Source organism: Phalacrocorax aristotelis, chromosome 2 (assembly GCF_949628215.1).
Source record: "Phalacrocorax aristotelis chromosome 2, bGulAri2.1, whole genome shotgun sequence".
Lineage (NCBI taxonomy): Eukaryota > Metazoa > Chordata > Aves > Suliformes > Phalacrocoracidae > Phalacrocorax > Phalacrocorax aristotelis.
The window spans coordinates 69,678,992-69,706,144 of record NC_134277.1 but is presented as its reverse complement, the minus strand read 5'-3'; the positions used below and the strand labels follow the sequence as shown (position 1 = coordinate 69,706,144).

At 41.7% G+C, this 27,153-nt stretch overlaps 1 protein-coding gene across 4 annotated transcripts in view; it reads right to left on the bottom strand.

The window, feature by feature from the left end:
• Nucleotides 1–27,153, bottom strand: part of JARID2 (jumonji and AT-rich interaction domain containing 2) — a 226,433-nt gene that overhangs the window by 46,070 nt on the left and 153,210 nt on the right. For all 4 annotated transcript variants that reach the window (XM_075083958.1, XM_075083957.1, XM_075083959.1 and 1 more), the window contains 2 exons: nucleotides 19,677–19,846; nucleotides 4,699–4,875 (listed from right to left, as the gene is read on the bottom strand). In XM_075083958.1, the coding sequence (XP_074940059.1) occupies nucleotides 4,699–4,852 (154 nt within the window). In that variant the 5' untranslated portion in view covers nucleotides 4,853–4,875; nucleotides 19,677–19,846. The remainder of the gene's footprint in view (nucleotides 1–4,698; nucleotides 4,876–19,676; nucleotides 19,847–27,153) is intronic.

Sequence of the window (27,153 nt, the reverse complement as noted above, 5' to 3'; positions counted from 1 at the left end):
GTAGAGCATTTTTTATCTGACCATGTTAACAAAACACAGCACAGACCAGTAACCGGTTCTGAGCCAGTAGGTTTTCTGACACACTGGAGCTGGTTTGCTCCAGCCACGGAAACAAGACTCTCCTTCATGAAGAAGTCTGGTTACAAATAACGATGGCTAGCTGTTTTCCTAAATGTAAATTAGAACTTAATTGTCCATCTCAGGCATCTGAAGACAAACACGACATTCCCAAGTATGTTGGCCCAGATGTGCACTTCTCTCCAAATCTGAACTGCTGTGCTGGTGTGAGAAATACCTAATCTTGCAATCATCCTTCTTGAGGAAATTAGCCAACTATTATGAGAGAACTGTAGCCTGCTGCCTGCAATTTCAAAGTTGTCTACACAAGTATATCTGTGTACACTGCTCCTCCTGAGGCCCTTTCCAGTCCACAAGCCCTTTCAAGTAGAGTAACGCCTATCCCCTTTTGCTCTTGTGATGGGACCGATAACCCAACAACTCCCTAACTGCATCTTCCAGCTCCCAATCCCAGCCTGCCTAACAAAACACTTGGCACCTGCAAACATTTTCCTTCAGGAGCCTGCAGAGAAAACCTTCCATTGTGCCATAGAATGAAATCAAAGTAGGATTTATTTAGTTGTAAGGAATCCAAAGAATTAGTTTTAAAGAAACAGAGACCTAAGCCTACCCTCTTACCTACAACTTGGAATTTCCTCCAAGCAGTGGGGAGATGTAATTTAGACTCGGTACCTCCCTGTCCCTGAGGGAAGTGAAGTACAGCTCACTTGCAGAGAACCTCCTTTCCCTGCACGTCAGCCTGCAGCAGCTGATGACTGACACCCTCCTCCCTTTACATAAGGTCAATTTTCTAATAGATCAATGTCTCTCCATCTCCTCCTGCATGCTGGCAAGATGCCCCGTCATCCAGGCTGTGGTTGAGAAATTTCTCCCCACACCTGGAATCTACACTGAAGAAAAAACACATTGTTTAAGCCAATGCTCCTGCCTGCTTCTTCCACTGAATTCTTTGCGTTCAAAGCCATGTAATAGTCTCAGATAGACTGATGGTCATTTGAGATGCGTACAAAATGCAAGCTGGAAAATAAGCATATCCATCTGAGGAGCACGCAGGCGTCCCGTGGCTGGGTGTTCTGGACCTAAACACTGAGAATTACGGGGTTTCCACACCCATGCTCCACAGGGTCAGTAACAGGGCTGCAATTACAACACAGTCATCTGAACCTCTGCTCTATCTGCTGCAATACGCAGCACCATATCACCCCTAATTTTCCGTATGTTAATTTTTAAATGCACCACAAACTTACTTAGAAGGTCTGAAGTTAAAAGGGAACTACGTGCTTTAAAAAGATTAAATCCTTGACTGAAACAGCAAGAGGGATTCCTCTATTCCAACTAAATGTTCATATGGTTTCTTAGCTGGGGAAATATCCTTTTGAAGTCAGCAGTTATATGGAGACCAAGTGATTCAGTTGATTAGTTTCTGGCCCTTTACCATATTAACCCCACTGTAAATCCTAACTCAATTAAAATCATTCTGATTAGGGCCAAAATTCCACACCAAGTTTTAGAAAGCTTCAAAAATCTACCCCCTCCTCAAAAGTCATATATAATTAAAAGCACAAACTTCTGCCAATTTTATTGCTGAATTTGTCAAAAAGTTATCAACAGCGTTTTGCGGAAGAGGTAAGACTAGATGACCTCCAGGGGTCTTCTCTGACCTGAATTAATCTATGACATATACTGTGAGATCACACCTTAATCCGTAAGCAAGTAAGAACCACTCACACGTTTTACTCTACAAGAGAACAGTTCTCTTGCAAACAAAACCTGAAAGCCTTTAGATAGTATCTCCTCTTAGTGAGAATTGTTCATTTTAAGTTTAAGCACGCTGAAAAAGACAGTAATGGGAAGAGTTACATGCAGAACAACCCACACGACACAAGAGATACCTACCCAGAACTAATTCTAGTTTCTAACCAAGGCACAAAGCACCACCAATGACATCCAAGCCTTTATCTGCTGCTATCTTATCTTAACATATGTCAGGCCCGGCCTAATCAGCTGAAGTTTGGCAATGACATGAAACCAATTTTTAAGAGCATGGCTCTACTTTTTTCCCTTGTGGCCAGCACAGCAATATCTTCGAAAACGTTTTAACTGCAAGACTACCGCTACCTGCGCTAAGATACTGCACAAAGGAAAGACCTGCACATTGCTACGTACCCCTTTTCCACCCTCCCATGAACGTGGGGGATAAACACTTCTCCTGCCAAACATTTTACTTTGCTCTTTAACAGCTAGATATGTGTTCAGCACATCGCAAGTACTAAGAAAGGAGGATGAAAAGGCACAGGTAACAATCTGATGCTTTAAATATATCTATATAAATGGTAAGGTTGGAAGGCAACAAGTCAGTTGAGCTAATTACTTCAATTCATGCAGCAAGCTATGCCACGTGTTATATGTGCTTCTTATTCATACTTGGGTGTTTTCAATTGAGTTAGCTGTCCAAAAGGTGGCTCAACAAGTTAGGTGACAACAAATAGTTTGGTGTGCAACCCTAATAATGCCCCATATTGGTGTCAAAAGAGCATATTGACAAATTACTTCATCCAGGAAAGTTGTTCTGGCCCTCATTTAGTAGAAAGCGATTATTTGACATTGTCTAATGACATTAATCAAGCTCTTTGTTGTTTTATGTCATAGCAAATGCTTAGCATTTTCAGGTCCAAAGTGCTTGACTACACATTGTATATTAAAAACAAAAGACTTTAATTCATTAAAAATAGACTCTCATGCTAGATTAAGTTAATTTGCTGCACCCGTCCCTGGTCTGCCTTTGTGTGTGGTCTCATTTAAAACAGACACACATGAAGCAGAACCTACTTTATTCACAGGAAACAAAAATAGTATTGGCTGTCAACCAAAATAACAGACACTGAAAAATGGGAATACTCTTGGGTAAGGAAATTTTAATTAGAAAAAAAAGAAGAAGAAGAAGAAAAAGATATTACAATGACGAAGAAGTAGCTGCCTTCTCTGGGAATTCCTGTTTTATCACCTTTGTCAAAACATCTCACACTGTCTCCTATGTATTTTATAAAGGTCTTTTGCAGATCTATTAAAGCAACAGCTTCATTATGCTCACTCTGGTCTATATTGATAAAGATTATGAAGCCATTAGATGGCTCATTAAGTTTGCCTTTACTTACCCCCAATTAAGATTTCAGGTGTCTCTGGTTTTGAGCTAATTTCAAAGTGGCTGCCATCTGGGACATTCTCAAGGAACGCAATCAGCTCCTTTTGTAATGATACATCACATTTAAAACTCTACGGCAGCAGTTCTGTTACCTGCAATCTCATTTTTCATATGTATAATTTTGGGCCTGTTATTTTGGGGGGTTTATTTAGAAATCAATCCAAAGTGCCAAGTTTTGATCCATGGCTCTTATAGCATTAAAGCTCCTGCTCACAGCTGACAGCTGAAATGCTATTAGGCATAACATCCCCTCGCACTTCTCCACAAATGGTTCACAAAAAGAGAGTTTTTGAGCTTGGGTGTGCAATAAAAAACAGATTCAGACATAGTCATGAAAAATAATTCTGGTGTATGTAACAAGGGCATCCTTTATAGAAAATTCCCCTTTGAAAGCAGAGATGAGGACAAGCCCAGTGAAATAACTGGGATCTACTAATCTATTCTTCAGAGCAGAGAGTAGCACAAAAGAACAAAAAAACCAAGCACATGTCACAACCATATCTCAGAAAGTGCACTACAGAGAGACCTTCCTCTCAGTCCTTCTACTAGGAGGAGGAAAGCTGAGTGGGCAGTGACCAGAAGGAAAGATTTTCATGGTAAACTAATACTGCGGAAGGGAACGGAGAGCACAGGCTCCATTTTGAAATTACATCAGGCAGAGTTTTTGTGATACAAGAGGTCTTGCTGGAGAGTGCACCGCATCACACAAGACTTTGGCAGTGGAGCATTATAGCAGGCTTAGAAAATTTTCAGTGTGACTTTTAGGTCTTCCATTTTACACTAGGTGATGTTGCAACATACACGGATCCATTTATCAAGGTATGGCACAAGGACATCGTGACAGGAATACTATGTAATGAATGCAGCTTTTGTTGGTTTGCAAAGAAATAACTGACTTGAAAAAACTTCTTCCATAAAACCTTTCAATTGACAGCATGAATGCAGTATCTTAACCTACTGCAATTGTGGTATCAATATTGCATGTGACAAACTAAGTGTTGCCCTGTCACACCCTTTGATAACACTTATGAACGCTTATATTTAACTTTGATAAAATAAAATCATTCTAGATTAAACATCAGTCTCAAAAAAGCCAGAGAGAGAGTGACTGTGTGTGTCTATGCGTCTGTATAATTCCAGTGTGTGTGTTTGTGTGTGTGTGTGTGTATATATATATATATATATATATATATATATAATTCCAGCCCTGCAGTTATAGTTCTACATCTGGTGGAGCTCAGATTGTCAGGAGAAACAGGTTAAAGCAGAAGATGCTAACACTACATCTCACTCCATTTTCCCATCATGGTCTATACCCTTTTTCACTCCAGTCATAAGGATGGACAAGGATTAAGCACGTTTAGCTCATAACTTTCTTTACTAGGCAGCGCAAGAGAACAGCACTATTTAGCACCTACCTTGCCCATTTGGTACATGTTTATGCGTTTTTCCTTTCCTGGGGGTTGACTGGCATGATGATGAAGCATTGTTTGTGGCTGTTTTTGTGTCCTCTGTCTCCTCCTCCTCCTCTTCTTCATCCTCGTCATCCTGAGAGCTTCCAAAATATACCATGTTGCTGGGCAGGGCTGGAGAACCTGATCATTATAAAGAAGTGGCTCATTAGCATCATTACATTCACTTACTGCACTAACCATATTGATCACAACCTACTTTAGTGTTATACATAGCAAGGGAAGACGGGGACTCGGAGATGGAAGGTCACACTAGTGCGTGACTAACTGGTGGTTTTTCATTTATTAATTTTTACCAACAGGATACGTCTGTGCTTGAAAAGCAGAGGTCCCCCCCCAAGCACATTCTATTCATATTTCAGACAATCAAACAGTCTTGCTGTGCTGGTTTTGGCTGAGAAGGGGTTAATTCTCCTCACTGTGGGGGTCGGCTACCTTTCCAGCTTCCCGCGCTCTGCCGCGTGGCGTGGCGGGGGGGGCTGGGAGGGGCAGGGCCATGGTGGGGGAGGCTGACCCCGACTGGCCAATGGCAGGTTCATTCCATACCACGTGACACCGTGACCAGTATATTGAGGGGGGGGCAGTGGCAGCGCAGAGGCAGCGCGGCGTCGGGTCGGCGGGCGGCGAGCGGCTGCGGCGCGTGCGGTTTGTTCCGGCGGTTCGTTCCCCCTCTCCCCTCCCTTCCCCCCTCCCCCGGGGCTTTGCGCCTCTCGTTGTTCTCCTTTACATTGCATTTCTACTGTTGTTTCTTTTAATTTTAATTATTAAACTGTTCTTATCCCAACCCACGAGCGTTACCCTTCTGATTCTCTTCCCCCATCTACCGGTGGGGGAGTGAGCGAGCGACTGTGTGGGGCTGAGCTGCCACTAAACCACGACACTTGCTACAAGCCCTAATTAATAGCTTTGTGTATTCAGAAAAGGACTAATGCACATGCTTAATTTCAAATGTGTGCTTAAGTGCCTTACTGAAGTCTTAACGCACAAACTAGAAGCTTACAGCTTTTCCAGAGAGAAGAAGAAAAGAGCGTTTACAAATCAATCTGCACCCCAGTAATATTTTTAGGTTATTATTACAATAAAATATTAGTATTTAAACTTCACAATGCTTTGCAGACCTCTATAGTATTGTACACAATGCTTTGCAGTATTCTGGTTCAATTTTAAACACAGAGAAAAACTGAGACGTTGAGATGCTTAAATTTGCCTAGCAGGTCCCTGGCAAAGGAGAGAAAAAGAGCAGAAGTCTCCTGATTCCTCGTGTGCTCCTCTTGAGGATGTTGCTTCTCATCTCTCGCTTCCCATGATGCTCACCCTAACCTGCCTTATTTGCACAAGGGTAATATACAACATGCAATTCAGTGAGAGAGAAGTGAGGATTCACAAGCTTAACAATAAAGGGTTGTAATTTAAATTTAACTCTTGCACAAAATTTCTTTTATGCGTGTCACGCAACAGCGCATAGGCTTCCCTGCACTTCATCAGGAAACGACATGACTGTAGCAATCTAATACCTATTTTTAAACGTACAAATACTGTTGACAACTAATAGACACTTTCCCTTACGCCCCATATTAGTTTCTACTTTGAAATGAGTCTTCTCTCTATCCCCTGGAGGGGCAGGTGCCTTAGGAGCCTTCTGCTTATTCACAAGACGACTTTTTTGGTGAAGAACAGGAAAAAATAGAAAGTCAACAGAAGTGGAGATTGGGGACTCATTGCTTCAATTATTTTCCTGTAGCTAAATAAAACAAAGAACAAAGACAGCTGGGCTACAGACCAACAACACGAAGTAGGGGCTATTTGGCTGATGCTTCCTTAGGAAACGCTTCTGGCTTCAAGCTCTTCAGAACGGCAATTCTGCATTTTGTTTGGTTTTAAGCTGTTGGTGTTGCCATTGCCAACAACTAACTAAAGCTTATTTTTGGGTTGCGTATTTTCTGCTCCTACCAGGTTTGTACAAAATACTCTTAACTACAAAAAATTACATTTTAATTAATGGATACCTAAATAGGGTGCAAAGACTGGGATAGGCTGTTTCTGCAATGAATCATCCTTTCCTGAGTGTATTGGTTTTAATTGTGATGGAGTTAATTTTCTTCCTAGTAGCTAGTATGGTGCCATATTTTGGATTTGTGACCAAAACAGTGTTGATAACACAGGAAGATTTTAGCTATTGCTGAGCAGTGCTTGCACAGTGTCAAGGCATAATTTTTTCCTGTTTCTCACCCCACCCCACCAGTGAGCAGGCTGGGGGCACACAAGAAGCTGGAAGGGGACACAGCCAGGGCAGCTGACCCCAACTGACCAAAGGGATACTCCATACGATATGATGTCATGCTCAGCATATAAATTTGAGGAAGAAGCAGGAAGGGGGGATGTTCGGAGTGATGGCGTTTGTCTTCCCAAGTAACCATTACACATGATGGAGCCCCTGCTTTCCTGGGGATGGTTGAACACCTGCCTGCCCATGGGAAGTAGCAAATTAATTCCTTCTTTTGCTTTGCTTTCACTCGCAGCTTTTGCATTACCTATTCAACTGTCTTTATCTCAACCCATGAGTTTTTTGACTTTTACCCTTCCACTTCTCTACCCCATCCCACTGGGGGGCAGTGAGTGACCGGCCATGTGGGTCTTAGTCCCCCACCTGTGAAGACCTTTGCTTTTGGTCTCTCCCCTTTGGGACTGCGGCTGCCGTGGGGAGAAGCAGAGAGAAACTCCCTACCAGCCCCCCATTCTGTGCATCGGTGGTAGCCCTCGGACAACTAGAAGAAACACTACAGCAGGACACAACAATTCTTCCCCTCTGAAGTAAGGTACGTATTAATCCATCCAACCTAGACATAAATATATGGACACATATGGTTAGCCTGGGGGAAAGCCTTTTGCATTCCACAACTTTCATATTTATATAGACTAATGATCAAATTAAGACTGCTGACATATTTCAAGGCATGGGAGCTATAGCAGCTTACAGAAACCTTTGCATTTTTATGCAAGCCCAGAACTTTTTGGCACACCCTTAAGCAATCAACCATAGTAGGTAAGAGGTGCTGATAGGCACATTAATTCTTCTGCTTGGAAGGGAGCTTTAAATCTCAACAGCAACTAACTGGAAGACTCCAGAACAGTTACTCTAGGACAGTGCTGCCTGAAAAAGAAATTGCCATTTTCCTTCCATCTAGGCACCCAAATCTGTGGTATGGATTCAGAAGTCATTAGGTCTGCAAGTCTGTACTGTGCATTCAGTTCTAATCAGGAGCTGAAGTCTGGCACCATCAGCATATTAATGCATTGACAAATGATGGCAGTAAAAGAAACTTACTGTTAGGAACCCTCAAAATGAGATTCAAACACAGACTAAAATCTCTCTATTATAATTAGAGAAAGAGTCAGAAATTTTATCCTTCCAAGACAGTAAAATAGAAGAGCAGATATAACATTTATTCTCTAGGCCTCACCTTCCCTAGTGTTCCACAACCCTGAGCTTTTTGTCAGCTGCTTCCAACAGCAACCAGAAAAAAAAATTATCATCTGTGACACAAATGTTGTTATTACAATAGCAATCTTTTTTTTTTTTTTTAAGCACAGAATATCGTACTGTGTCATTCTGCTTAGAATGGAGGGAGGCTCTAACTCAAGTGCAAGAGCAGATACAAACTTCACCTGAATCCTGGTCTTCAATCATTGTAATCTCAGTGCATAAATCTTTGGTCAGAATGACATTTTTTAATTCTTTCCAATCGAGAACTATGAACAACAATGGTTAAACTGCATTCCTGGGACAGCTGGGACTGTTTGGGAAGTACATTTCCAGATAAATTAGACTAGCAAGGTCCAATAACACAGGAGAGTCCTGCTAGCCCTCACTTCACTGATCTAAGTGCTCTGCAATATGAGACCTCGGAGAAAAGCTGGTGTTCAGTCTGGGTCGCCTCCTCCCCTCCTCCTGCCCCCAAGCTTTTCCTATATATTTATTAAAGCTGACTTGCAAAACAGAAAGAAGAAAAAGGCTGAACACATGCATTTTTGTTCTATTTAAGCATTGTTATGGATGGAAGACGCTGAAGAAATCTAAAAGCTTTGAGTTTTCTTGCTTACTTTTTATATTAGAATATTATATTTTTATCATTGTCTTTTATAATAAGATTTCAGTTCTGGAGTAGCCTCAAATACTGAGAACTTCTTCACACCTATGGGTTGAGCTGGTTGAAATCACTTTCATTTTAAGTCTATGTAGCTAAACATATCCAAAAGGCTTAGAAAACACTAGTTTAAAATACTGAAACAGGCTGCTCAAGCTCAAGATACTGCAAATTTGTTTTATGAGCAAACTGAAGGGAATAAAAGCCTGTAAGTACATCGTGATTTCATCCAAGTTAAAAGAATTACAATTATGTTGATTAGGCAACACCTAACATGTAAATGTGAGTGGTTGACAGGCACTGGTTGTTTACACCAAGCAAAGATCTAAGAGAACCCCCCAGGACTCCTCTTACGGAAATAAAACTCAGACTTCTCATGACTGAAGAACTAATGAAGCTCATACGAACAAAGCTGCACTGTTAAGAATGGAAGCTAGGTGAGCACTCACCTTATTTATTACAATAAAGATTCCTGTCCTAAATATCCCTCACAATCTCTGAGACCAGACAGGGATGTGTATATGATGCCACAGCCTACCTCTACAGGGGAACCCAGTTGTTATTCAAAGCTGCTAATTTCTGTAAACAATACTAGGCAGTATTATTGTAACCACATCTAAGACCATTGGACATGTGGAGAAGAATGTGCACTCAAGAGCTGGTTTGTTTTTTCCAACTATATCAGTGGGACTAACAAAATATATTGCCCTTCCTCATAAATCTGGCCTGTCTTCATCTCAAGTTAAGAACATGGTGGTTTTCCTTACAGACAGACTTCGTTGAGAGTTGTTGCTCTCAGATTTCTCCCTGTATAACACAATTTTTATGACAAATAATATGACAGCAAGATGATAAAAACCATCCAAAATGGCATGAGAATAAGGAAAACTGCAGGTTCACCAGATGCATATATATACACAGTCACAGAATATACAGTTGTGGGTACTTTCTTGATTTTTTAATTTACAACACGCTATTCTGCACATTTTAGTCTTTGTCTGGATGCACTCAGTAACAGAAACCCGCAGAGCAGTTATGCCGGTTCATTCTTGCACATATTTTGCCAGCCAGACAGCAAGAGTAAAGATGAGCAATCATCCCTCCTCTTCCTCTTGCCCCTCCCAGCACCAAGGCATGATTCTCAAAGCCTACCCAGGGTAATCTAAAGAGTGACATTGGAATTTAATTAATAACCAACAGCAAAAGGGAAGAGCTGCAGTGCTCTGGATAGAGGACAACATCTGTGCCTGGGAGGTGGTGCATGCCAGGTCTCAGCACTCTAGGTATGTAATTCCCCCCCTTCCTCACTTTCCATCCCCAAGAAAACAGCATTAAAATCTGCGAGAGAGTTATGAGAGCCTGTGGCTGTATTGAATTTTACAAGTCTCCTTCTGTGCTAGGAGATCCCAAGTTGTGCAGGCAGCTGCTACCATGGACCCTGCAGTGGAGGAAGGGGGAGAGCAGGGGAGCAGCCCTCCAGCACCTGGGGAGAGCACGCAAGCAGCCCTCCGCATTGAGAAACCCATCCTGCCATGCACCCAATCAGCAGGTGCCTGAAAAACCTGCTCACTCAGCAAATCTGATGGTAATCTAGAAAATAAAATTTTACTTCCCACCACTTATTTAGAAGACACTTCATACAAGGAACCATCTAGACTGTCTCTGGCTGTGTGGACATTTTTCTTGGCATCAAAAATGGTCTACAGAGCATCTACCTCCATCTGGCCTCTTGTTCATATTCCTGTGCCACCACCTCAACTGTGGCAGTATAATTTTTTTGTGGGGCCATGTGGTGAATCAGGTCAGGGAACTGATTCAGATTAAAATCCCAGGCTAAGGAAATTAAAGTCCATTAATAAATGCTGTAACTGTAATGTAATGTTACAAGCTCTCAAGTAAAGATTTGGAAAATTTCTATGCACACTTTTTCTTATTGAATGCATAGCTTAATATATCATTTTATGTTATAAAACAAAACATGAAACACAGTATGTTTCCAATCTCGTGTAGGAGCTGCACGTTTTACATTCTGTCCTGATGATGTCTAGGCACACGCTTCCTAAATGTTTTTTATTTTTCCCCCTCAAGACAGTTGATTTGTTTTGCATCAGTATTTGCATAAAAGCACTTGCCCTCACAAGAGAATACATTGAGGAGGAAGGAAAAGCCATGGCAGAAGTACTAAGCTGAAAGAAAGGGCACGCAGCAGCAGCAGAGCAGGAGGGAGGGGCTCAGATGTGTTGGGGCTGGAGAAAGAGGTGAGCGGCGAGGGATAAGTTAGCAGATGGACACAGGCTGCCGGAGCAACGGGAGAAGGAAGATACTGAAAGAATTACTGACATTAAATAGTAACAAATATAGTAAAGCAGGAAGGACACCTTGTATCGAGCCGCTTTAACCGGAGTATATCTGATAGTGCTGTTGACCTGATCTGGACGTGTGCCACTCACCTTTTCCCACTTAACAAGTCGCTGTTAACTCAGAGTTGAGAGCAGAAAAGCTATGGCCAAGGCCAGGCAGCAACCTGGAGGGTACTTCCCAGCCCCCTCCCCCTCCTCCAAATCACTGCGGGAAGGCCAAATTGCCAAAGCTGGCCCTCATCATGCGATTTTGAAAGCCTAACAAATCGCCGTGACTGACTGAGGGATTGCAAGCCATGCGGAAAGCTCAGACAGATAACACAACCCCAGGTACTCTCTCCTCACCAGTATCAGAGCAGCAGTTACTGCTCCTGTGATCAGATACTGCTGTGGTGGTAAATTTTGAGAAAGTCATTAATGGTGAGTTGTCTTTTTTAAATTCACTCATCATGGTTACAATGAGCTATGAATTATTACAAGAAGGGAGCATATGCAGCTCTTCAAAAAAAATTAGGTCTGAAGTATGTTTGCAACTGTTTCCCTCAGTATCTGCAGTTTTGTTATTGAAATTCTCTTGAGTATTTTTGTCTTCGCTCCTATTGTGAGAGCAACACAAAAGAAAACCTAACCATATAGGAAAAACAATTACCACAACTATACACAAAGTGTAGCCTAATGCATATGAAAGGATGACAAATGTATCTTATGTCCTCTGTTATTATAATTTGATGCTTATACAACAATAAGTACAAAGCAAAATATGTTTTTTTTTTTTAAGTCATGGTGCTGCTTTTAGCAGTTTTCTTGGAAAGATGTTACCCTTTGCATATGCAAAATTCAGGCTTGATACTAACAGTAGGCAGAATTGATGCTTATGCAACCTGTACACACAGATGCATTGACCTCAGCAGCAAGTGCCTGATTAATAGAATAAACTATACTCTTTTTCAGCCATTTTATTTTACTAATGAGGTTATTAATTTTTTTTATTTGACAAATGTGTAATTTTCCCTCCTAAATTACGGTATGTTTTGTTTCTCATTATATTACATTAACTTTTGTCTTGGACTAGCTAAACATATTAAAAAACCTCTGAATTTGGATCCGAAGAGTGGAATCAGAAGTATGGAAAGTGCATGCGCTTTGCCAAAAGCACTATTTCATTACTCTTCAGAATTAGCTGGCAGTGTTTCTACAATATTTACTGAAGTACAAACCAAATGTTTTCATCTGGACAGGATTCAAACCCTGGTATGTTACAACCACAACAAAAATCATCTCAATCCAAGAGGCTTCTCTGTAATTTGGGCTGTGGTTTCTGCAAAATTGGAGGATTCTTCTCCATGAATTATTTACACCAACTCCCCCTCTAGCTCCTTTTTTTTTTCCCTTCTAACAATTAAACATAACCCAGATGTGCTTTGGAAAAATCTTAAAACAATTTAAGACATCAGAATGATTTAAGCACAAGGCAGGTCAAGGTATGTGGGACTTAAGCCTGCCCCGATAAACATGCAGCATGCCAAGCCCTACAACGAGCTGCGTCCAGAGGTTTGGCTTCTCCTCTGACACACGGCCCCATTTTGGGGCTGTATGCAGGTGGAAAAACCTTGCCTCCCAAATGCTCCCAATGTACTGGCATCTCAATGCTTAAAATTTAGGGCCTGCTGCTCATTTATTATATGTCCTACTTATTATGTTCTGGCAGGACAGCACCAAGTCCCTGAAGTGTGAATAAATGTAATTTATGCCCGCACTTCATGGTCGTTTCACGGAGCAAGGCTAAAAGAGAATGAACTGCACAAACTCTATAGGAAAGAGCAACTGTATCTCACTTGTCTGACTCTACCTGCAGGAACAGTCCCAGAGGGAGCTCCCCGGTGCCTGAGTGAGAGGGAGGAAAAGGCCATCCCAAGTACAGAAATAAAACAGATCTCAAACATGCCGATGCTCAAACTCTCCCTTCTTCTGCTGTTGTACAAATCACAAGATGGTTAGTGTAAAGGCTAGCTTATCGACTAGTGTAGTGACATAAAACCCATTTTCTTCTCGGTCCCTTCTTCAAAACAGTAGAGCTAAAACCAAAAAGCCAAAGAAAAAATTGTTCCTTTTCTAGGGAAATGGAGTAAGGTTGGGGAAAGGCAGGAATCTGCAGGAAAAAAAAATGTTCACTTTCCAAAGTTAACAAAACACACACCAGAATACCAGACTACTGAATATCAAAAAACAAACAAACCAATCCCACCCCCAAAAAAACAAAAACTACCACACCAACCAAGCAGAGTGCTTCTTCTCACATCTACAATTCATATCTGACAATCTCAAGGCAATTTACCTCCACTGACATGGCTAGATTTGGCAGTGAACCTCAAAACCATCACTTCCCACATATACTTCAACCCCCGACTTCATGTTCCTCTCCACCATGAACAAGACAAGTCTGCAAGTCCCAAACCACTGCGCTGCCATTCCCAAACGACTACCAGGCTGTGTTTCATACCCAAGAGATCCTGAGCCACATCTCCAGCACAAAGTAAGTCTTCCGGGGAGCACTGAACCTATGGTAGGTTCACCAGTTACAGAAGCAGGCTCATGGTTTTCCAGCTGGGAAGAAGGGCAGGAATTGCCTTTGCCAGAATACTTTACATTGCCCACCTGGGCACTGAAAACTGTGGGCAGCAAGGTTTTGAAATGCTGCTGCTGCCATTGCAGCACTTGGATTTTATGCCAGTAGCTCATCCATAATCAACGTCCAGCTACGCCAATACAGATATACAGAGTTAAACAATTATCCTCATTTTACAGAAAAACTAAGGAGCTTGCTGAGGAACTCGGAGTAAGTCTGTGGCAAATACAAAGGCTGAACCGCAAGATTTGTCTCCTGTTTCCATGAGTTTATTTCATCCTGTGGCTTTTTGCAGGGGTAGATACTGGAATCATTAACATCAGAAAGGGGCCCCAAAACAGGAAGAGCACGGAAAAACTTTCATTCAGCTGCAGTACTACACACAGGCTACTCCATCTTGCACTCAGCAGCGCTTCCCACCTCTTAAATCTCCCAGTAGGCACACACTGATGTGAAGACATATCCTCTGCTGCATGCCTGGAAGGATGGCCCTCCAGCAGCGCTCCCATCCCCTGGGAAGGAATAATGCCACGGTGTTGGTCGCCAGGCTCTCTGTGTTCTTCAAACATGTGCTGTTCACTGTGAGCCACATACTCACTTCTCCTTGCCAACACTGATTTGTCCTAAACCACTGCGAGAGCAAGTTACCAGCCCAGAGCAGCACGTTCCACAGGTGGAGTAAATGGTTGCACAATGAGAAATACATCATATTTTACACTTCAATGTTACTCCTAACTTTAAAAAAGAACTTCGAAATTGTGAGATTACAGTTACTAAGGCAAGCAAATTTTTATGAAATGGCTTGTGCAATTAAGATTCAACACCCCGAAATTTATTCTTGTATTTTCAATCTCTGACAATCAAAGATTGACATCTTGATGTCAATTAAGAGACAAAACCTAAAATTTTAGTCTCAAAACCCAAATGATTTAACAACTAAAATTGATAAAAGGCTTCTTCCAGTATTTTAAACAAATTATTGTATGCCTGCATGTTTTAATATTATTTTGGAATTCTAAAAACTAACCCAGACTGCAAAGTATTTTTGGACAGTGTCAGCATTTTGACGCTTTGCTTCCAGCTTAATCAAGTTGCTGTGCTATTTAATGTGCTTACTCTGATCTGGTGAGCATGTCTCCATGGTGGCAACATGCTCCCTTGGAAGGCTGGTGCTTCAAGAATGTGATTCATGCAGTCACCTGCTCTCAAAGTCCAGCGTTCCTATTGATACTTAGCTACTAGGTAAGTGTACATTCTGCCTCGTTAAAAGTTAGGCAAATTCACAGCTGTTTTCTAACATGCCCAAAATTAAGAGCTCCCAGGTTTTTTATTTTGGGGTCTCTCCTGCTGTAATGGAAAACCTCTGCAGGTATCTACTGGCACAGGCAATCCCTCCTATTAAGACTTGAGAGAGAACACTGGGATCAAAGGCCCCCAAGCCTACCATCCAAACAACACATTTAAAAAGCCTGTTTAAGAGCAAACTGTGAGAAGACTGGGGCACTGAATTTTGGAAGTTACTGAAGTTTAGACAAACGTTCTATAGTGAGATCTTCTGCTTTGGTTTTGCAAAATTGTAATAAATCATCAGATCATTAACTCACTGCGGTACTCAAAACGAACAGCCACACGTTTTGCGGAACAGTTGTTAGAAGAGCCTGAAAACTCAATTTGTGAGATCTCAATTAAACCATCTTTATTTAGGAATCCCTGAAATTCTCTATCATGTAACTCCCAGAGGCCCAGCTTAATTAGAAAATTGATCATGGGAAAACTTCTTAAAATGTAGGCTCCTAATCATAGCCTTCCTATTACCACCTTTTGCCAAAGATCTATTGCTCACAGGGAGTTTCTCCTTCCCCCTTTAGCCTTGTATTATTCCACTCACAATATTTTTAACCTGTAAATAATTACAGAGACAAAAGGTAACTGAAATGCACTGTAATGGAAGTTATTAAGAAAAATTTGATCAGAGGTAGAAAATACAGTAAAAGTGAAAGCTGTTGTACAACTGCATGTTGATGACACACTCATATCTACACACGTTGCTGAAAGATACTAATTATGCCTCTGGCAAAGGGCATACGGGCTCCTTCAAAGAAGCTATTAAAGATAAGAACGCTGCAGACAAACACTTCAGAGATATTCCCTTCCTTCTTGTGTTGGAAATTCTAGGTCACCAAAAAAAAACAATAGGAGGAGGATTTTAAAATAATAGAAAGCAGGGGAGCCTTGCCAAGTCTGGTCAGTTAGATGTATTCCAGGGTGCTCAGGTATTCAGCAACTGTTACAGCTTTTCATTCTGTTCCGCTTACCTTTAAAGTAGTAATTAGTACATTGTATTATCAAATCGGGAGTTCAAAAAACAAACTAATTAAAAATATATCTGAAGCCCTTAGTATTCTGGATAATGAAACCAAGCAGGTCATCTTGGTTCAATTATCCCCCTTTGAAATTATGGGGTGCTTTAAAAAAAAAAAGTAAACCGAAGTGATTTGAATCATTAGATTTTCTGACACATAGCAGTAGGCCAGGTAAATAGGACTTCCTTTCCTAAGTATGGGACCTTGGGCACTTCAAGGGCCTTTATTCCATGTTGTCACATGATAGTACTGCTTCATCACTCCCAGAATTCAGCTGCTTCTGCTTAAAATAAACACCCCAGGGTACCAAAGAGTGAACTTGTAGTGGTGATGGGATTTTTAAATTTCTCTGTTTAAAAATAGAAAATGAAAGTGCATGCTCACATGGTGTGATAAATTTACACTGTGCTTCTGACACTGCTGCTGGGTGTGGTGGGACAAGGACAGACACATGACCACAGAGCTGTTTTCCCACCAGTCCTGGAGAAGACTCCCTTGCCAAACAAAAGCTTTGATCATGAATGTAGGGGCTATATCAAAGCATTTTGAATGACTAGGACCTAAGAGAGTCCCAACTTAAAAAAAAAAAAAAAATTAAAAATTACACAAAATGGGGATTTACTGTCCTGGATCTTATCACTACTACACTTACTACTAAACAATTTGCAAAGTGCTGAACTGACAGCCAGTGAGTGTGCTTTTATTTCCATGTGATTGTATGTTGCATTTCATCATGGAAGTGCAAACAGCCAGAGCTGGACAGATGTATCTGGACAGAAGTCAGAACAACCACATGTCCCACCATGCAAGCAATTTTGAATCCCTCAACATTTCAATAAATAATATCACAGAGGTTCAAAACCCAACAAACCCCTTCCAGAAAAAAAAAACCAAACCCTGCATAGGGGAGACTTGTAATAACTATGCTGCTGGCTCTTCCCTCTCCAAGCTCACTGGTCCCACCACAGGAGCAGCACCAAACTAAGTCTGCCAGTGCCCTGGAAAGCCACTTGTGGTACCTTTCTAGAGCTGGATGTACCAGCGGGCTGCTACATGAACTCTCTGCAAGCATATTAGGAACCAGTTTCCACCTCCTTTTTTCCAATGGGCACATCAGAAAAGACAACCACCTAGAGCTAAACCTCCTGAGGGACCAAACAGGCACAATCTCAGGCAGCCAGGACCTCCTGAAGGACACAGTAGTACAGACACTGAAGCCAGAACCATGCTAGCACCAATTTCAACAACCCCACTCCTTCTCCTTCCAAGCCTTCTGCTCCTCCACAGATATGTATCCAGGTAGCTGATGTCTAAGAAGATTACACCCTGTTTTTACTGGCTCTTTTCAGGCTTGATACCAGGGTGATGGAGCAATAAGCTTGTGGAGGTGCTGAAACAGCAAGCTGTCAGCTTCCCCTTTCTACTTTTCTTCAGCCTGTTTAAACAGACCAAGAAAATGTCATGTGTGGCACTCACAGCAGATTTTCCCTCATGGTTTTTAATATAATTGTAATTGTGATCTTGCCGTCTGAACGCACGTGTTGTCTGAAATATATGAGTACTCCTGCATGCTGAAGAAATTAGGAATGAATTGCAAGTTCTTAATTGACAGTACAAAACATCAATTATTCTACAGATGAATAACAAAGAAGAAAATTACAGGTGCAAGAGCTAAACAGCCACTGATTAAAATTAAAAAAAAAAAAATAGTCAACAAACCTTCTGAATGAAGCACTGGAATAGGACAAAAGTACCATGCTTCCCATTTGCATTGTTAAAGAAGAATGCTAAGAGATAGTAGGAAATAAAAATTGAGATAAGTCACATCCCCACACAGGTTGCCTTTAAGTGCAAGTGCCTTCAAAGCTATAAATAACACATGCTTAGTTAGCAAGCAGTGGAAACAAGCATGTGAGTGCAGCCATGTGTGCTCACACACATACACACACACGCACACACCATCTGAATTTTCCCACCAACAACTGTGGCAGTTGGCCCAGATCACAGCAGTGACACGCTGCCAACAGGCTGATCAACCTCACAGCAGACTAAATTAGAAATACATTTCCACAGATTAAATTTCAGAGGACTGTGATGCCACTTTAAACTCCATTAGATTCTGCTCCTCGTAGTCCTTTAAACAAACACAAAAGCTAGCAAACCACCCCCCTCCATGCCCTCCACCCACCTGCTTTACCAGAAGTCCCAACAGGATGGAGGCTCTGTATTGGACCAGAGTCAAGACAGATAAATTAGCAACCAGTCTAAAGCTACCACTAGCCTCAAACCTCACAGAAGAGAAGAAGAAAGAAAACAAACCATACTTCATTAAGTGAGGAAACCTCAACAAGAAGCTATGGGTGGTGTCGACCAGTGCTACTAGCAGATGCAACTCACACCTTGGAACTGGAAAGGGGAACTCAAACTCATGCTTTGAAGGATTCAGTCCACTAGGTAAGACTTTTGCTGGCAAGCCCTTGGACAAACGTACACCCTTTCAGCAGGTAATGGGACAAAACAACAGCAAGAGGCCTCGATCCAGCACATCAAGAATGGAGCGGTGACTAGCCAAGGGGATGGCAGGTGGGGCATCTGCCAAAAGAGAAACATACCACAAGAGCTAACATGACAACTGGGAGTTTAAACTGAGAGATGCTATTTTCAGTACATGACTTGGGACACAGGGCCATGGCAAGTCCCAAGAAAAATCACCACTCAGGTAAGGTCTCTTCTTTAGCTTAATCTGGACAGTCAGCTGTACCTCATGCTAAGGTCCCCAAGTCTGACATGCAGGCTTGCAGACACACACCATACAGCTCCAGCCAGGCTCAGGCACCTGTAACCGTGAGATAATTTGTATATCTCGCTATACAACTTCAGATGCCTCATCTGCACTTGGGTTGCAGGGTGGAGTTGTTCACCTGTTTTAATTACCACGATGGGAACAATCTAGCTCCTGGGGCAGCTAAGAACAAGGGCAACCCCTCCGCCCACCGTCAGATGAAAAGCCTCCCACAGATCAAACAATAAAGGACAGTGAGTAGGCAGGGAAGGGGAATTTCCAACCAGATTTCTCCTCTTGCAGGAACAAGTACTCAGGCAAGTTAAGCACTTCTTCAGTTTATAGTCAGACAAAACAAAGGAGGATGGGGAGGACTTAAGATTGCTACACAAAAACCCATTCAGGATAACAGAGTGCTAAGCATAAAAGAAATTTCCTTTTGCACTATTACCAGCCTCATTTTATGGTCTCTGCAACCATGAACTTGAATGCTCCTGCTGCAGATACAGTCAAATCACTGAGCTGAAATGCACACAATATATTCAAGTGTAGCACCAGTACATTTGTCTAGCTGCTACTCAGTGTGTGTGATGCTACGGCTTGTTCTTTGAATGAGACTGTCCCCCTAGGCTGCTGCAGGACTCCTACCTCGAAGACAGAGGAAAGTGAGAAAATCTTCTGTCTTGGGCTTCCTTTTGGAGAGGTCAGAAATCTGAGTGGCGGGAGGGGGTAACAACGGCTCCACTATCTTTATTGGAGTTGTGCTGGGACTGTTTGGCTGGGACTGAGCAAACTTCCTTTGTGCTTGCAGCCTTGGCCTGTGGAAACAAAAGCATATCAGAAGCACATTAGGCAGAACTTGCAGGAGAGACATCAGAACCAAAAAATTCACCATTAAAAAAAAAAAAAGAAAAAAAGAAAAAAAGAGAAAAAGAGAGAGAGATCTGAATCTGTCTCCCACCAATATCATATCCCTACCTGAGTCGATTGTGAAGACAGTATTTTATTTGCTTTACCCTTTGGTATTTTCTCTGACAATTTGGAAACGCAGAAAGGAAACATCTTGACTATAAAATCTGTGACTACTATTTCATATGTTCCGAGTATTTTCTTGCATATCATACAGTTACAGTTTACCATTCACTTATTTGGAAATTAAATCTGTATTTTGCACCATGAAAATGTCTCTCTTTTTTTTTTTTTACAGTGTTAGTGTTCTTTGCTTCTTGTTTTTAATTAATTTACAAATGAGGTTTATTTTAGCCCTATTAAGGTTTTAATTCATTCCAGTCTGCTAGAATCTTATTTACATGGTAAAATATATATTAATAGATAAAGTATGTTAGCGCCCAGTTCTACAAAATCAAATCAAAACCCTTAGGGAAAGATATTTCTGACAGAGAAAATAGCAGGTCAAAGCCATTAGAGTTTTGCTCCCTTGGCCACAGCCTAGAAGACAGTAAGCAAGGAGGTCGGGGTGGGGTTAAATAGTATTTGTGACAAATTTGTAAGAATGAGGGACATGCATGGTGTGAATTTGTCTCAGTCTGGTACTGGGTGATGGACTGACTCTCTCTGATAAGTTTTAGAGCATGCCTGGGTACAGCTGTAGGAAATGAATGGATGCAGGTGGTTTTGGCACTCAGGCTGCAAATTATTTCAAGCCTATCTGAAGGCTCTGATTAACTGCTAGGTGGCAATGAATATGATTTTCCTTAATATGTCTAGAACGCATATTGGTATTACAGAAAGCGCTTTGGGGCAGGACAGATACCCGGAGGGGGTCTCACTGGGAACCTGGCTTGGCTCAGCATTTAAGAACATGCTAATTTCTCACTTAAGCAACTGGGATTCTAATTACGATCTTTATTACAGCTTCAAAAAGGAGAGAAGCTACTGAAAGAACTTAAAACCTCATTGAGAAAGGATGCAATTTTATGTCATTTTCTTCCCTAATAGCAGAGTATTTACATAATGTCAATCTGAAACACGTTATCAAATAACACTGAAGGAAAAGCCAGGTCTTGTCACTCTGCGGCAGGCTTGACTGTTATGACTTAAGGAAAGCACAATTATTGTTCAGTGTGGATGAAACACATAATTGGCAAACCTCTTCTTTTTCATGGATATTAAACTTAAATAGTTGGGTAAGAAGAGGTTTGTTACTGTATTTTAAACTTCTGCAATTTTGTGGCTAAAATACAAAAAAAAACCCACCCTGAAAATCCCAGCAGTGTTTGTACATGTATACATGTCCCCTAATGACAACAGAGAACAAAATCAGCATTCAGCAATTTTCTCCCTAAACTCTGCATAAAATTGTCCATGTATTCACTATCCAATCCCAAGTCCCCAAACAACAAAAAATACCAGCCATTCTTACTTCTTATTTTTATCTCCTTAATGGCAAATATAACATGGTGTTGATAATTTCTTTTATCATGGTGCTTGTAATTTGTGAACTGGAACTAAAAGACTATTGAACAAATATACTTCCTCATATCTATGAACAATTATCTTTCCAGAATGAAGGTCTTGTATAGATCTGCCTGTATATCCCCAAAATTATTCAGATTGCCTTGCAAAGCCCATCTGCTTGAAGGAACAGGAGGACTCCAGCACAGGATAAATTGGATTTTAATTTCAACCAACTACATTTCTATCACCAAAACCACACTTGTGGCCAGAGAAAAACGCTTTGCTCTGGTTTCTGTACTGCACAAAAAGTATGCTCTCTCACCAAAAAAAACCAGACTATAAAGGTTAGCAAGCAACCATGCCTGCTGCTCTCATCTGCACAGTGATTTTTTTCCATTGATGTGCTTCCTCAGCTGGGCTGTTAAAAACATACACTATCCACTCACCACATCTCTGAAACTACCTACTCAAATCTCATGTGATCAAAGAAAAGCAGCAGGGAGGACTCCACAACCACCACCACCCCAAAAGTAAAGGTTAAGCCTGTTTCATGGTTCAAAATTAACCCTTTGCAGCAAGAATCGGCCAGGGCTGAGGGCTGTCTGCAGCATCCCTGTTATTGGTCCTTAGAACACTGAAAGAGGAGATTAGGGAATGACTTGCAAGTTTGGCACAGACATGACATGAATAGTGAATTGAAAGTCCTTTAGGTTCGGTCTGTCTTCGAATATACACTCTCCGCTAGACATCGATCCCCAGTACAAACAATTTCCTACTCATTTTGCTTGCCTGCTTCCCTTGGGGCACGCGGCCTAGGCCTGGCAGCATCACCGGCTCTTCAAGACCCACCATGCTCCCACAGGGCCCTTTCTTTTCAGTGAGGACAGTGAAAATGTCAGATCTTTCCTCCACCCAACTTCAGGCTACAACCATGAACTTTTGCAGCTTCCCCGGGGAGGCTGCAGAGACTTGTTGCTATATGGTCAGATATGTCTGAGATGCTTCTGCTCTCACACCTCTGTTGATGTTTGCTGTACTTCTTCCTGCTTGGTTTGAGCTCACCAGTGCCACAAAAACGGGCCTGCTCCTTATGAAATATCAATTTTTTTAAAAAACCTTGAGCAGTTACAGGGTGTAAGCATCACCAATTTGATTTATGAACGCTAGTAAATGAAGGTGCCCTTTTGAGACTGCAGCATTCTTTAGGTTTCTGCAACAACTATAGTTCTTTGCAGGGACAGGCATGTGCTCCAGAGGCTTCTACTTCAATGCCTGAGGGTGTACAGAGTGAGCCCTGAGCAAAAACCAAGCTATTCTGTAGCTACAACCCATTGGGATCAGGCATTAAGGTTAGGAAACAAATGCCAAACTTTTAAGCAGCTTTTGGTCCAGATTTGTGTAAAGAGGACCAGTTTCAAAGGTGGGCCAGCAAAGGAAAAATGCATACATTCAAAACATGGGCAACAATTTAACACTGCTTCCTTGTGAAGGAGTGTATGCATCTTAATAACCTCATATGGCCTCATGAAAACCTCTAGAAGCATAAAACCAATTATTTTGGGTATGGTTTCACATTACACTTAATCCAATATAAGTGTGAAGCTGCTGCCAAAAAAGGAGGTACCCCTCCTCCACTACAGTTACATCAGATGAAGCATAGCAGCCTGTTATACACACTTATACACCACTTCTGAGCAAGGCAGAATAGGTAAGAAAGTGATAAAAGCACTCAGAAAGACATTCTGTGTGTGTGATGATGTCTACCTGGAGTTTAGTAAAGCCTTTGACATCGTTTCCCACAGCATTCTCCTGGAGAAACAGACTGCTCATGGCTTGGACGGGCATGCACTTCACTGGGTAAAAAACTGGCAGGATGGCCTGGCCCAAAGAGTGGTGGTGAATGGAGTTAAATCCAGCTGGCAGCAGGTCACAAGTGGTGTTTCTCAGGGTTCAGTGCTGGGGCCAGTTTTGATGAGTATCTTTATCCATGATCTGAGTAAGGGGATTGAGGGCACTCTCAGTAAGATTGCAAACGACACCAAGTTGTGCAGGAGTGTTGATCTGCTCAAGGGCAGGAAGGCTCTACAGAGGGATCTGCACAGGCTGGATCGATGGGCCGAGGTCAATTGCATGAGGTTCAACAAGGCTCAAGGCCGGGTCCTGCACTTTGGTCACAACTCCAGGCAATGCTACAGCCCTGGGCAAGAGCAGCTGGAAAGCTGCCCAGCAGAGAAGGACCTGGGGGTGCTGTTTAACAGCTGGCTGAACATGAGCCAGCAGTGTGCCCAGGTGGCCAAGGAAGCCAACAGCATCCTGGCTTGTATCAGGAATAGTGTGGCCAGCAGGAGTAGGGAAGTGATCGTGCCCCTGTACTTGGCACTGGTGAGGCCGCACCTTGAGTACTGTGTGCAGTTTTGGTCCCCTCACTACAAGAAAGACATTTGGTTCCTGGAGCATGTCAGAGAAGGGCAAAGAAGTTGGTGAAGAGTGTGGAGAACAAGTCTGATAAGAAGTGGCTGAGGGAGCTGGGGTTGTTTAGCCTGGAGGAGGCTGAGAGAGACCTTATTGCTCTCTACAACTACATGAAAGGAGGTTGTAGCGAGGTGGGTGTTGGTCTCTTCTCGCAAGTAACGAGTGATAGGACAAGAGGAAATGGCCTCAAGCTGCATCAGGGGAGGTTTATATTGGATATTAGGAAAAATTTTGTCACCAAAAGGGTTGTCAAGCTTTGGAACAGGCTGCCCAGGGAAGTGTTCAAGTCACCATCCCTGGAGATATTTAAAAGATGTGTTGACGTGATGCTTAGGGACATGGTTTAGTGGCGGACTTGGTAGTGATAGGTTTATGGTTGGACTCTATGATCGTAAAGGTCTTTTCCAACCTAAATGATTCTATGGGTCTATAAACACATACCACAACCAGTGTGGCATTGCTCTTTCCTTGTTAATGCAACAATTTCTGCTGGAATGACCTATATAGCGTGCATTTGGCAACAGGAGACAGATTGGCACAAGCAACAAAAAAAAAACAAAAACCAAAAGTCCTGTTTGCGTCCTCAGAATAAATTGCCTGCTCTGTCCTCATTGAAAGGGTATACACTACATAAGACTTGCAAATACGCAAACAGAAAAAACTCTGCAAGAAGGAAAAGATGAGGGAAGAACTCAGAATACCACCACATCTAAACATCGTGCAAACACCCAACATGCGGCCAGAAATATCCAGACTATTTAAGAATAAACAGTAATTCACCTCTCAACAGAATGTTATTTTCCTTCTACTCCTTTTGAGATACTTTAATCACCTTCTTATGACATGAAGTTCAAAAAAGCCTCAGCCCAAGGAAGACTCACCTCCTTTTGGTATGCTTCTTTTCTACTGAACCACCTGTTTAGGTCCAAGACAGCAAATTACAGCCAGAGACTAAAACTCCACAATGAAAATATCCTAAGTATACAAACTCAGACTAGGCTACAAAACATTTTTCTCCAACACAAAATATACTTTTTGAAGCTTTCCTAGACTGGAATTTATTTTTAGTTGAATATTTTAACAGAATTGCGTTCTTCATAATCAAAACACTACAGTTTGTGTTAGCTAAAAATACATCAGCAATGCCTTTTAAAATAGAATATTCTAGCACCATTACTTTAGCTTGTAGAAAAGGACATGTTTAGGAAGAAAAACCTACTACACAACAGAGGTTGTCTTTGCAAAGCAAAGCTCAGGCTAGTAATACCAGTCCGTGTTAAATTTTAATACTCTAGATAACAACGCATGCTGTGTTAGCTACAAACCAATAATTAAATTATCAGTATGCGAGATTTAGTTGTACATTGGTACAAAAATCTGACTCTCTTCAGTTTATTACTCCATAACTTCTAAGTGAAAGCAAAGCATAAGTACTATAAAACATACACAAAGAACAATATGCACAATTGCATTGATAACATATATGTATTCATACCAATCTATTTATAGTAAATTCTGGCATTGAGAGGCTGTCCTCATACCTAAGCATCTCAGCTGGGAAGAGGTTTGCAAAACAAACTATCTTTTTCAAATGTTCTCTAATCTCCGGCAATCTGCATGTTTTCACAGAACTTCCTGCTTGTTATGTACTACAATATTTGCTTGCTGTTTGGTCTCACAACCTTTTACTTACTCTCTGAACTTCACTTATGCCTTTGTTGTTTCCTGCTTTTCTGTAGCCTGATGTTTGTGTCCTTTTTCTTTATAACACCACCACTGAAGTTAGATTTCCATACTCTATAGGAACCACAGCTTAAGTAACTGCTTGAGTGTCACAGTTTCTTGATTAATTCCCATTTCCCTTTTCAATGCAGTATATTTTTCACTTTACGAGCTGCTAGTGAGCAGCCTGCAAGCTAAAGCAAAGGAATCTATGCCTCTGTCAGTATTTGGTTACTTTGCTTTTGTCGCTTCTTCTCCTGAGAAACTGCAATGTATGTATTTGTAGATATTTACTTTTATTACATTAAAATAGCTACTACTAACTAGCAGTGACGAGCTGGTTGCGGTTTTCACCAAACACTGCATAGATAGTTAGGAATACAGACTTGCTTACTGCGTGATCTAAGGCTTGCTGTTGAGGAGCCATCCTTCATCAGAATACATCTTTTAACGCAGAGAGTTTGGGTTTCTTGTTACTCCTCAGTTAGGCTTTGCAGCTCCTACATCTCTTTCAGTATTACGCCTCTCAATCTGGGCAGCAAAAATTAAGTGCACCATATATTTACTTTTTTCCATTTGGGGGTTGGTCCTTGCACAGATACAGCTGAGCTAAGTTCTGTGTAACCTTTCCCTTATTGCTGTCTCAACCTGACCATCCCATAGAGCTACACACATTCGCAGTCAAGCATTACTGCTGTCCTTCCATCAGCCACTACCTCAGGGAAGGGTCTGGCACAGCCCAGCCAAATATGTTCTACCCTCATTTAAACAACAACAAAAAAACACACACACAAAAAAACCCCATCTCAAACAATCAACAAAAAAGTCATTTAGGCTTTAATAGCCAGGCATCTGCTCCAGATCAGATGATTATCAAGTGTGTAATTTCCAGCTCAAACAAACCATGTGACAGGCACTTCTAGGCAAGCCCAAGGTGAACATGCAAAACTTGGTGCTGGAGGTATCATTTTTCACAGGATGACAGGGAAATCCTTATCACTATCTCATGGGCCAGCAGGAAGCATGGCTAAGTTACATTTCACCCTTTCACTCCTGAGAACAAGCTCAAGAAGTACACTCCAAACAGTAACCTTCTAGAAGATCACCAGTTCATGAGAACAGGGCTCCAGAATTCAAACCAACAAGTTGTCTACATCAACACAGCCAAAACTTAAATGAAACAGATTTTTTTCTTCTCCAACTGTGAAGGTAAACATTACTTGGATAAGCAAAAAAATGTGGGGGTGGGGGGCCACAGGGCAGGGCAGATTTGCCCTCAGAATACAAGGAGATCTTGTTGGCTCTCCCTGAAGCATACTTGAGTGCAAGTTAAGCTCTTGTAGTACCAGGCAGTGCTTCTATCGGTATGTATTCACATACCACCACATCCACTGTGTCCCAAGTTACAATGTCAGGTAAATAAATGGCATCACACCAAGAGCAGAAAACAGGCATACGAAGGAGTTCTTTGAACTACATTTCCTCTCCCACATTCTGTGGTAGTATTTTCTGC